Raw genomic sequence first — 12564 nt, forward strand, 5'->3', positions numbered from 1 at the left:
CCAACATTAAATCCTATTAAATTAGTAAATATAGTAAAAGTTTTGACAAGCCGAATATCTATTTCATGAAATACTGACTGATCTCTCGTTTGCTTTAAAATAACGTTTGCAATTTCGATCTAGAAGTTTTCTAATAAGAAAACAAAATTAATTTATTTAAAAATTTTAATGCTAGAGATTTAAAACTTATCGAGCCTGTAAGAGTCATCCATCCGTCATATTCTTGAATAAAAAACACCGAATAAAATGCTATATTAAACTGAAATAATCGTCATTTATTGATGTAAACTCAGAGGTCACGTGATGACAGTTGCCAGAACATGGCGGCGATGTCTCGTGTGTCGCTACTCTGAATTATATAGGTACTCTACGGTAGTATATACCGATGTAATGCACGTGTATGTACAGTACTCCTTGACGCCGGCGTATAACGAAGACGGAAGACGACACAAATTGAAAACGCCTCTCTTTATAATGACCATTTAACTTCCGCTTAGTTCGAAGACAGAAGTCCGCTGCAGGAGGCGAAGATCGTTGCTTTTTTTCAATTTCTGAGCGCCATGGAATTGATGATTTGGTATGAATGTGAGAGCTCGGACGAAAGTCGATTTGGCGGTCCGAATTTGGACAATCAATCGAGAAATTAAAGGTCTCCTTTTCAAATACGAAAGAGAAGAATTAAAGATCTCGTTTGAACAATGAAAGTTTTTTTTTAAATATTAAAATAAAGGGCGAATTGTGTAGAAAAGACCAAAGTCGAGGGAAAAGTGTTTAGTCGCAAAGTTGATCTCTCCCGCGCCATCCGACAGGTTACGAGTTGTCGCCGGGTGACGATGAAAGACCAATCAAAAGACGACTTTGGGTGTAAAACTTATAAAAATGCGCGAATCGAGGACGTGACGTTCTTGGTTCGTAGTTTTCCCATCTTGGACGTGTGTACTTCAGCAGAAGTTCGAAAGAAATTTTTCCGACATCCAGGGAAGAAACCGCCTCTGCCGTCCACCCTGCGCCGCCCAGGTTCACCGGTTCGTCGGAGAAAATCGCCCGAAGTCGTGCCGTGAGCCCCGGGCCATCGATCTTTTCGCTGTTTTCGCCGAACTGCGGGGAAAGAAAACCCAAACATTTTTTTCAGACAACTTAATATTAAGGTAATATTGTAAGAAAATTTTATATTTTAATAAACGGTTTAAACGATGGACACCTCACAGTGAATATATCACTCCCACATACGGTTGTTATGACCCCTCCACCGTCTTGAAAATTTCACCCCAGTCGGCAACCCCACAGACAATCGTACAAATTTACATCGACGTCTCATCCGACCATTCTGTCATATCCACTATTTTTCGTCAGACTTAACATAGAACCTTAGTTAAACCTATCAAGAATCTTCATACCGCTTTTTGACTGCGACGTTATTTGACCTCGATAGAAAGATTGACAATACGTGCTGCGCGTGCTTTGTCATACGGCACAGAGACAAACGGGTGACTAAGCAAATCTTTTATACTACAGGATAACGCGTCATTTCCTCTAATGTCCATAAATACGTAAACAGTAACCAAAAACAACTAGAAGTAAATTTTAAAATAATTTTGATTTATTAATCGTTTTAAAATGTTAAAAACAAAGAAATATTAAAGCCTGCGACAGACGACAGCATTTAATATTATTATACCAAGATGCCCTTAAAATATAGTCTACGAATAATTTTTAACGTAAAGTTTATTTTAGTTTAAACAAAATAATATTTAAAAAAGAACGTGTGAAATGTTACCATGATGTTTCCGTTACGAAATAATATACGTTAAGATTTGCGTAAGTCATAAGAAATTTATTATTTCGAGTGCTTAGATAAAGAACGATTTCATTTTCGAACCCAATACATACGCCTGGCAAATATATTAACTATAAGTATAGGAGATTCTGCATTTTACAAATGGCAAATCTCATATAGTTATATATGAAAACAAAAGATGTGTCGTGAGGCTTGATGGAGCAGTGGTAACGCTCTTTCGATGTTGAACTGGTACAACTGGATGTTGTGGGTTCGAGCCTCGTAAAAAGAAATTCTGTGATAAAAACAGTCATTCCTCCCTTTGATTTCCTATAATTAAATGAGGAACTAGTATGCGTTCTGAGAATTTCTGTTTTTTTTCTCTCTCTTACAGTATTTAATATTTTTACTTCAAATTAGAACTTTTTCAGAATTATAATTTTATAGTCGAATCCACTTAACATAGGACGGAATAAGAGAATAGTATGCTCAATAGAGCACTCTCTCACGTTTCCGTTTCTTTTTCTAGTGTTTTACATTAGTGTTACTCCCGTTAATTTTATAGTTAGAGTATACAAAGACTAAGTTTTCCATGTGAATTTATGTTTTGTAGTAAAAAGAAGAAAAAGAAAACACATTTCCGCTGAACAATAATTAAGTGAAGCAAAGAAAAGAACAGATTCATTTATTCAACTAGAACAGGAAAAAATTAAATTGAAGAAAAAAGAACTGGAGTTGAGGGAGAAAGAACTTTCCATATCTGAGGAAAACAGAGACTCACTTTAAAAAATTGCAACAGCATTAACCACTATTTTTGATATATTATCCCAAAATAATTTATAATATTTGAGAAAATATATTATTTTTATGTATATGTTTAGAATAATTATTTATTTTCAAATTAAATTTGTTTTTCAGGTACTGATTTTTCTGTTCTTCTTTATATCTGAATATTCTTGAAAAAGACAGGCTCTTAACAGGTGTGTGTGTATATACACACATACACACACAATTTATTAGTATACATGTTACTATGAAAGACATATCTGGCAATGTTCAGATTCTTTGGTGAATGTCAGCATTCACACAGTCATTTCGTGTATGTACAAAATATTTGCTAAATATCATTATTTCTCACTTACACTGGCAAATGTCAACATTCATCATGCACTGATGGTGAATGTTGAATAAAAATATTTTTATTACATTAAGACAAAAATGCAACTTTTTAATATGTCAAGATAAGAGAAAACTTAAGTAACAGCACATAAATTGTTGAACCTAAAATGAATGGTACATTCTTAATCAGAAAAGAAAAATAATACACAATAGTAAACTTACACATATATTATGTGATTGACATTATACAATCTTATTTATTGCAACAACTTAACTGTTATGACATTTTGAATTGCACAAGAATCCCTTGCTTTTACAACTGCATTTATTCGTGGAACACTTCTTTTTGCAATGACAGCATGCATAGCCTTGCCCTCCACTTTTTGAATTATCTGCAGCTGCTTCTCTCAGCAATATTTCTTGAGAAGAAATCTTATCTACGGAAAGTAACTTTTCTTTACAAATTACGAACTGATTACAGGTATAAAGCTGCTTGAGATAAAGAGACAAGATGGCATAGAATTTGGGAGAGGAGATGGAGAAGAATGGACACCCTGGATAGAGAGAAGTGGAGAAGACAGATTAAAGATACACTGACCCCATATAAACATAGGAAAAGTCAAAGACAAGATTCTGCCTAAATCTTTCAGTTATATGCTAGACCAGTGTTTTTCAACCTTCTTGAATATGCGACCCCTTTACAAGTTAAAAATTTCTGGCGACCCCCAGGGCCATATTAAATCTATATCAGTGATTTTAAAAACTACATATTTAATTTTCTTTCTGTTGAGACCTAAATATCGATCGAAAAACCAATTGTTCTGTAAAATAAACAGGCACAGCCTTCTCACTGAAATTCTAGTTGTTTTTATTGTAGTGTAGGACCTACAAACACTTGTCTTTTTCTTATACCTGCGACCCCCTTGGGGGTCGCACCCTACAGGTTGAAAAACACTGTGCTAGACTATTGCCCTAATTTAATTTACAACTTTTGCTATGCTATTTGCTTTTTTCAAGCTTGTAACAGTGAATGACCCGCTCATATTTTGCAATCCTTGTTTGATGTCCTGTTGTTTGAGAACCATACCAAAATTATGAAATTACCAAAATTTTCATTAAAAGCAATTAATACTTTCAATCTCAGCTTTATATTCAATGGCTGGATAGCCAAGTGGTTAAGGTGGCAACCCACTAATTTAAACCCGTGGCAGATCAAAAATCCCTGAGAAGTTTTTTAGGGGAGATCTGTCCCCTATGTTTGGTCCTGTCCCTCACCACATGGCCAAACCCATAATGGGCTTGCTAAAAAAATCCTCTTAGCACCCATACAGTAGAGTTAAAAAAAATATGCAAACTCATACTTTGCATGTAGGAACTTTACATGAACCAATTTCACTGTGAAGAGAAATTGTGATATATAACAGATTTTATTTTCATACGATAATTACAAGTACTTTAAATTTATTTTTTATTAAAATTTATCGTGAGACATCTTGAAATATATTCAACTAAATTAAAAAGTTACGTTGCATTTTCAGATTTTGATTCATCATTTCGAAATTGTGGGCATATTGCCTAATAAAGGACGTGTAACACAGCGAGGTAAGCAAACCAATGGTATAATCCGTTTAAAATGAAATGGCTATCATTGGCTTGTTTATCCAGTTGTATTAAAGACGCTTTTTATCAGGCGATGCGCCCTCTGAAACGATCACTTCCCTGTGAGACACTGTACAGTACATATTTAAATGTCAAAACTTATTTACCAGATTTTAATATTCCATTGGCTAATGCATAAGCCATTTTTCCTGAACCAATAAATCCGACATTGCCTTCATATTCTTCCATTTTACTGGAAGAATCCCGAACCTATTTTAATACAATTATAACCAAGAATTGAAATGACACGAGCGTCTTCTTCTTCTCAGTTTATATGGAGCGTTTAGCTGCAGGAACACATTTAGCTGGGTGAAAACCGACTGCAACGCCTCTAGCGAAATATATCCAGTGATCCTGTTAACAAAAAATTAGGAAAGAAGCCATGTTTTGTTTCATTCAATTCAAAATTCATGCTATAATAATCCATATTGAAACTTATAAAAAAATTTTACCTTTATTATATACGAACGAAGAATATATCTATTTTTACTATTTTCATACCTTTCACTTAAACCATTTTAATATAATTTGAAAGAAATTAGATGAAAACAATCGATTTTCTTCCAATATGCTTTGTTTATCGGGTATAAACACTACTTTGTCTTCTTTTACTTCAATCAAATTTTTAATTAAACTCGTTTACATATACAATTACTGGAATATACGCCAAATGCGTTTTGTTTCTTTTAAAAACTTCTTCCAAAATAATAATATAAATATAGGAATCGAGTTGCTAAATTATTGTATATGATAAATTATACGTTGATAAATTTAAAAGTTTTAGTCAAATAATTGTCTATAAAACTTTAATATAGTTCTCAAGTGTTAATTAAAAAGTACTGTAAAATGCAAGTTAAAAAATGCATTAAGTCAAAGGAAATTTAACATTGTTTCAATTAGCTGGGCTGAAGACAAAAAATAAAAAACACGATATAAAATAAAAAATAGAGACGAGAAATTACTGTATAGCAGTGCTTTCCAACTTTTTTACTCATGTGACACTAATGATGTATGCAGGTATTCATATAGTACTTCACCGAAAGATATCAAAGGCTTGCATGCATTTGCAATATTCATTTTTAATTTTAATGATTAACATTAATGCTAATTTGAAAATAATATTCTATTTATATTTTACAAAAGACATCTTTGTACAATAAATGTATTTTCAGGGTTTAAGATTTGGTTTTAAAATTCCACGATATCTCTTTTGGAACTTTCATGTTTTCCCCAGACTTTCGATATTCGTAAGGTCAATGACAATTATAGATAACATTTCTTTATCTGACAGTCCTTACGATATTTAGCAGATCTGTCTAAAACATGTACCGGTACAGATAAACTTTTCCAATTTTTCTTTCCAGTGTTTAAATTCTGTCGAATAAGCATTAATTAAAAATCATTATTTCTTTTAAGCACTATACTCGAATTGGTAAATATTAATAAATATGTTAATTTAAGATGAATATACAGTAACCACAATAAAAAGTAATAGGCCTACAATTAATTGAAAATTACCATTTTCAGAGCTAAATTGATATTTCTCTAAAGTCAAGTTGTAATTCATGTTCAAAAATAAGACAAGCCTTTAATAAGTCACGAAAAAGAAATGTATTGTTACGTCGAAGTCTTAATTTTCTACTTAATGAATCATCAAACAACTGATGCTGAAAAATGTTTATTAAACAACGTTTTCGACCCAATATGACAGGTTACTTAATTTTCTACTTATAACATTGCTCTCTTTTTTTTACAAAATCTCTTTTATATGAGCATTTATTTCTGTATTTTTGTGTTTCTCAACTATACAAAAACGAAAATCTTTTATCGCAGACATCATAAATTTCATTATAATTAATTATTTATTTTTCTTAAAACTTAGGTCGTTTAATTTGATGAACTTTTCTTAAATGAACATCATATCAGGATTTTTGTTTTTTACAATTTGGAGATTGCACTCCGAGCAGGCAACGATTTTTATCATGTTATTTCTTTCAAATTATATTAATTAAAACTAGAAATTTTCCATCAAGATGACGGAATATTTTTATGAGAAAATAGGGATTGAAGAATTGAGAAGAGCTGCAAGTCGAGCTTGACGTTGTGATGCTGTTTCTGCAGCCCTTGACAAAACCATTCTCATTTGATGTTGCTCGGGTCGGACTTCACGGCCTTCGAAAGTCTCGGTTGTTCTTATTCTTTTAGATCTAGAATTTTTAAAACACTTAAAACATTTTCATCAAATGAAAATCAAATGAAATTTCAATCAAATGAAAATCAAATGAAAATCAAATGAAAATCAAATGAAATTTTTAAAACACTTAAAACATTTTCATCAAATGAAAATTGGCCTTCGAAAGTCTCGGTTGTTCTTATTCTTTTAGATCTAGAATTTTTAAAACACTTAAAACATTTTCAACAAATCGTTTTTAAAACACTTAAAACATTAAACGCCTTCCATCGCCGAGAAATGTTTATTTAATAAAATACGTTCGAACTCATTTACACCTGAGGATGGTTTATTCCTGACGAATTTTACTCTTACGCTTTCCTCTAAGCAAATTTTTTCCAACAAAATAGCGGGTCTTTTTATTTCCACGTTGATAAAACAAAGATGAAGTGTACATACCGGTATGTATAGTACAGTACAGTACATTAGTTAGATTAGCGATAACACTTTCTAAGGGCGCGTTTGGAAATTGTAACCGGTGTTACCGGTAACACCGGTTACAATTTCCAAACGCGCCCTAAATAACAGATTCGTTAGGTCGTTACTTCCGATTGGATAATAGAATGGCAAAAGGACAGAGTCGGTAGATTAACTGGTCTTTCGATTAATAGTTCAAACTTTGCTAGAGACAATATTTGCCACTAGTTGGCGCCACTGTTAGCAGGAGATCGTTGTTCTTGCTAGGTATATACTGAAGTCAGTGATTTTAACCTATAATAATTGTTTTTTTTTAGATACATAAAAATGCCAACGTGCTTTGTGCCAGGATGCAAGGCAGGATATAAGTCATCGAACGAGAAGAGACATTTCTTCCGTGCTCCTAGCGATAAGATTGAGGAGTGGATGCGATGCATTCCACGAGACGACAAGATGCTAACAAATAAATGTTACGTTTGTGACGTACATTTTGCGAGTAGATTTATTTTAAAAACCTTCTCTCATGTTATAAATGGAGAGAAAGTAGAAATTCCACGAGATCGCTGGGCATTAACGTCGGATGCATATCCATCAAACTTCCCTAATTGTCCTAAGTACNATAAACCATCCTCGGGTGTAAATGAGTTCGAACGTATTTTATTAAATAAACATTTCTCAGCGATAGATGTTTAATGTTTTATTAAGATTTTAATGTTTTATTATTTATTTATCCATAAACCTGGTTTTGGGTTTAAATAAAAGCTTTTTCATTATAATAAAATGCATATAAAAAATTATGAAATCGAACTCAAAGATTATATGTCTTTCAAAAAAAAAAAACATTCGTCCTCACAGTGATTCGATCTAGCGCTCCTGCAGTGATTGCAGTGCCCCTGGTGGTAACATTTGACTCTAGTTGATTTTAATAAAATGCATATAAAAAATTATGAAATCGAACTCAAAGATTATATATCTTTCAATAAAAAGAAAACATTCGTCCTCACAGTGATTCGATCTAGCGCTCTTGCAGTGATTGCAGTGCCCTGGTGGTAACATTTATCTCTAGTTGATTTTAGCAACGAGCGAAGATAGGTAGTCGAAAGACCAGTTAATCTACCGACTCTGCTACAACTAAACCTGCAGTGCCGTTGTAAACTATTTTGAATGTAACTATTTTATAACCTTGGTAAAACTATAACACTCCGTTCACACAGCATTTCAATGTAGATTGTGACCAAAGTCGCCGACTGTGCAGTGATGCGACTTCTCTCGACCGTTTCAATCGCGACTGAAACAAGAGAGAAAAAACAAGATTGTTGCGGAACACGTAAAATAAAAAAGATATTTGGAGAGACGATGAGATGTGGCTATTATTAGATATATGGCAATAAAAAGTATTTATTTCTAAACAAAACTTCCATTTTTTTTGTTGGTGTTCGTGACTTATCGCGTAGTTATGTCAGTTTTATCATCGCGTGCAATAGCCGGGTTCTTCTCATGCCGATTGCCTGTGCGAACAGTTCGACGTTCGACTGATGACAGTTTACAATCCAGATTGTGGGTAAATCGAGATCAAAGTGAGTCGTGGATTGTGTGCGAACGCAGTATAACATTGTTCATAAAAAAATTATATTTGTATAAATTATATATTGTTCTGACAATAAAAATTATTTATTTAAAAAAAGAAAACAAAAAATCCGGATGCCGAGCGGTCAAGGTAACTGCCTACCTCTCTGGGGGACTCTGGATCGAATTCGAACGGGTCGAAAAATCCCCAGGAGTTTCCGGATATGTCGGGCCTCGTCCTTCACCACCGGCTGCCCCATTGTGGGCTTGGCCGAACCTTTAATGGGCTTGCAAAAATAGGCTCTCTTAGTGCCCTCAGAGCGGAGAGTGAAAAAAAAAGTTTCAAGAACTCTCTTCAGTCGATCGCGATTGAACCTCGTTTCAGTCGAGATTGAAACGGTCAAGAGAGGTCACACCACGACACTAGTCGCCGATCTTACCACAATATAGATTAAAATGTTCAGTGCGAATGGGGTATTATATTCTAGTAATCATGTTGCAATCCAAGGACTATATACTACAAGGATAGCCAGATCCCTATTCTACAATGTTAGCCAGGAATGACAAGTTAGTGACGTCAGCACGAAACCTGACCTCTCTATTTACATAGAGCAGGATGTGCACATGTTTAGTTTTCGCTTTTAATATTCGTCCAATTTTGTGATTAACGAAGTGATTTATTTTAATATTTCTATAATTGTTTTATTTGACTAAGTTTTTTATAAGGTAAGATGATTTAAATATAAGCCATTAAATATTTAAAGCTATATTTTTATGTTAGGTGAAGAACAAAATGCTGAGTACTAGGTGTGCTGTGTATGGTTGCAATAATAACCTTCNTAATATTTTAGGATCTTATAATTTTTCCTGATGACGTCGAATTTAAAAAAGTGGCTCAATGCACTACTGGGAGAGTTTTCGTTCTAAAATTTAAATCATCATCTAGAAAATGTTTCTACTGGATGCAGGTAAATTTATATTTTATATAAAAAAATAACAGGTAATTATTTCGATTAAGACCATTACACGTTTTCTTTTAATTTTTTGTTTTTTTTTTTTAAAAAAAAAAAGAAGGGAAATTTAATAGACATTAGACATTTCCAAAACTTGCAGAATTTTTTTCCACTAATATAGGTTAAATTATACCTAGGTAACCCCAATGGTGGCAGTTCAGTTAGGTTGGGTTAGATATTTAGATTTAGATATTTGAATTCGGGGGACTGAGACAGGTTCAACGGTACCCTACTTTTGGACCAGAGACGAAAAATAAAAAAGTTGTCATACTTTTTCTGGTGATTGCGTGATGATTGGGAGTTGCATCACTCTCTGCTAAGCCTATCGTTTATTTAACAGGCAGTTTAGCAAGTTGGCCATATATATCTTCAACAGAGGCAGATGTTGATCTATGAGCACACTGATCGTCTGCAGTTGGAGTTAAGACCTTTTTGCACGCTCCCGTGCTCCTTGACCCTTGGGGCCTATGGCCCCTCAGCCGCCAACACGCTCACTGTCACTCGCGGTCAGCCAGTCCTATGCACCACTTTCATGTCTTGTCTGAGAAACCTAACCTGTCCCTCCAAGAGATAATAACTTTCTTATTTTTGGTCTCTGGTCCAAAAGTAGGGTACCGTTGAACTTGTCTTGGTCCCCTGAGTTCAAATATCTAAACCTAAATATCTAACCTAACCTAACTGAAGCGCTGCCATTGGTGTTACCTAGGTATACTTTGACCCTCATATATAAAGTGCTATAAACAAAAAATCATAAGATCTCTTACCGACTATATTGTTTGAGATGCCATTGCTTAAGCTTTGTTGTGTAGTGGCACGTTGGATGCAGATGGGCACCGAGTGTGTCACGCGACCTTTTTGCAGTGTTTTTTCTCTTAGACTTAACATTGTGTCTTTGCCACTCCACCACACCTGAACCATTGCATCTTTCTCCAATCTCTCATAATTAAGCAACATCATCTACAGGGTAAGAGCTTTAATTTGATACCTGAACTTTTTCTACGGCTCAATTCAAGCTCTAAATGATACATTTGGAACCTTAACAGAGCTGTAAAACATACTCATACGAAGAAAAAAGTCAAAGGAATCGTATCTCTATGAGCAACCCTTCACAAGATATAGCTCCCCCCAAAATGACTCTGTGATATATTCCTTTGGTTTTTTTTTCTATCTCCAAACACCTCCATTACAAATGGTATGCCATGTTGGTCAGTCTGCAAAAATGTGGTAATTGCTTATTTCATGTTTTAAATGTTTTACAGAGAAGTAACCAAATAGCAAATAAGATTAGTTTACTTTTAAGTTATTTTATTTGCTTATAATATAAGAATTTATTTTTTAAGAATACAGTATAGTCCTGAAAACTTGGCCTAATGTGGACCGAAGGGTGGCCAAGTTTGTGAAAATGCCGGGTTATCAGGAATAGGGTTAAAAAAGAATAAGTATGAGTGTTTCCTCAGAAAATACTGTACTTGTATGTATTGTTTGCTTGAGAATAGGCCTACAACAGAGAATAAACTGCCCAAATACCCTTAAACAAAGGAAAAGTACATACTTTATAAAGGCATAGAGCCTTTACTGCATGAAAATGAAAATTAATGATTATACAGTATACAGTAATTTACCTGATAAGACAGACCTCAGAAAAATACTTTGAGGCATAAAGCTGTCTATAATGAAAATTAACTAGGGGTTTTTTCGCCCTGCCAGAGTGTGGCCAAGTTATCTGGACTGCCAGGTTATCGGGTGCCGAGTTTTCGGGACTCTACTGTACTGATGAAAATATCTTGGCATTGAAGATAAGTGCCAGCATCTGCAAGATGGTCAACATATTAAAATAATTTAAAGTTTTAGTTATTGAGATAATATAGTAAAATCTGCAAGTAATGAAACTTTCCTGAGATGGAAACTTGAGAAAACTAGAAAATTGCATTATTTCAGTGGTATTGTCAAATTTTTTCCACAGAACAGCTGGTCTAAGATGGAACCTGTGAGATGTGAATTTAAAGCTATATGAATCACTTGCAGAGACGAAGTGTAAATGCAGTTTAAAATTTGTTAAAGCCGTGATGCAATGAAAAAGCACATTTCTAAAACAATGTTTCTAAATGATTTTGATTAAGACAATGATTAGAAACTGGTTTTTAAATCAACTTGCTAAACCTGCCCAGAGGCTGGTTTAGACCACTGCTTTTTCTTTTAGAAGTGGAAATTGCTATTTTGTATTTTTTGCTGTTGCCAAGAAATTTAATTAAGAATGGATATTGTTCATTTTAATGCAATAAGGAGAAAATATTCATGTGGATAAATACAAATGGAAATAAGGCTGAGACTCCACTAGCGTAAAAATGGGCGTAAAACACCTCGCTGTAAAAGCTTTTAATCACTTGACCATGATATTTTACGTCCAAGCAGGTTGTGAAACCAGAGTAAAAGCGATTAAGCAGTGTTCAACTTTTGACGCAAATACGGCTGTAAAACGGTACCATCCAACAATCAGAATTCGGTGAAATCTAGGTCGTTGTGACATGGTGTGAAAATGGTGGAAAACAAGCTTTTGTGTAAGTTCCCTCGTGGCTACTCTAGAATAGATATGGAAAGATTTATCGAAAACATCCAAAAGTATTTGTGTATCTACGACAAGAGGTATCTCGATTATAATGGATTCCTAAAACACACAATATGGACAGCCAAAGGAAAATCCTTAAATTTAAAGGAGTATATAATAAAAAAGCTAAGCTTACAAGAATTAGATTTTTATTCAATCTGATCTGGCAACACTTAAA

At 34.0% G+C, this 12564-nt stretch overlaps 1 protein-coding gene across 1 annotated transcript in view; it reads right to left on the reverse strand.

The window, feature by feature from the left end:
• The window catches only part of LOC111631652 (pyrroline-5-carboxylate reductase 3-like), a 38871-nt gene extending 33962 nt beyond the window's left edge, over positions 1 to 4909 (reverse strand). Inside the window, exon 1 of the mRNA XM_023375950.1 lies at positions 4663 to 4909. Coding sequence (XP_023231718.1) covers positions 4663 to 4744 — 82 coding nt within the window. The 5' untranslated portion in view covers positions 4745 to 4909. The remainder of the gene's footprint in view (positions 1 to 4662) is intronic.
• Between the last annotated feature and the right edge of the window lie 7655 nt (positions 4910 to 12564).

Source organism: Centruroides sculpturatus, unplaced genomic scaffold, assembly GCF_000671375.1.
Source record: "Centruroides sculpturatus isolate CEXI.00-Female unplaced genomic scaffold, Cexi_2.0 scaffold762, whole genome shotgun sequence".
Taxonomy (NCBI): Eukaryota; Metazoa; Arthropoda; class Arachnida; order Scorpiones; family Buthidae; genus Centruroides; species Centruroides sculpturatus.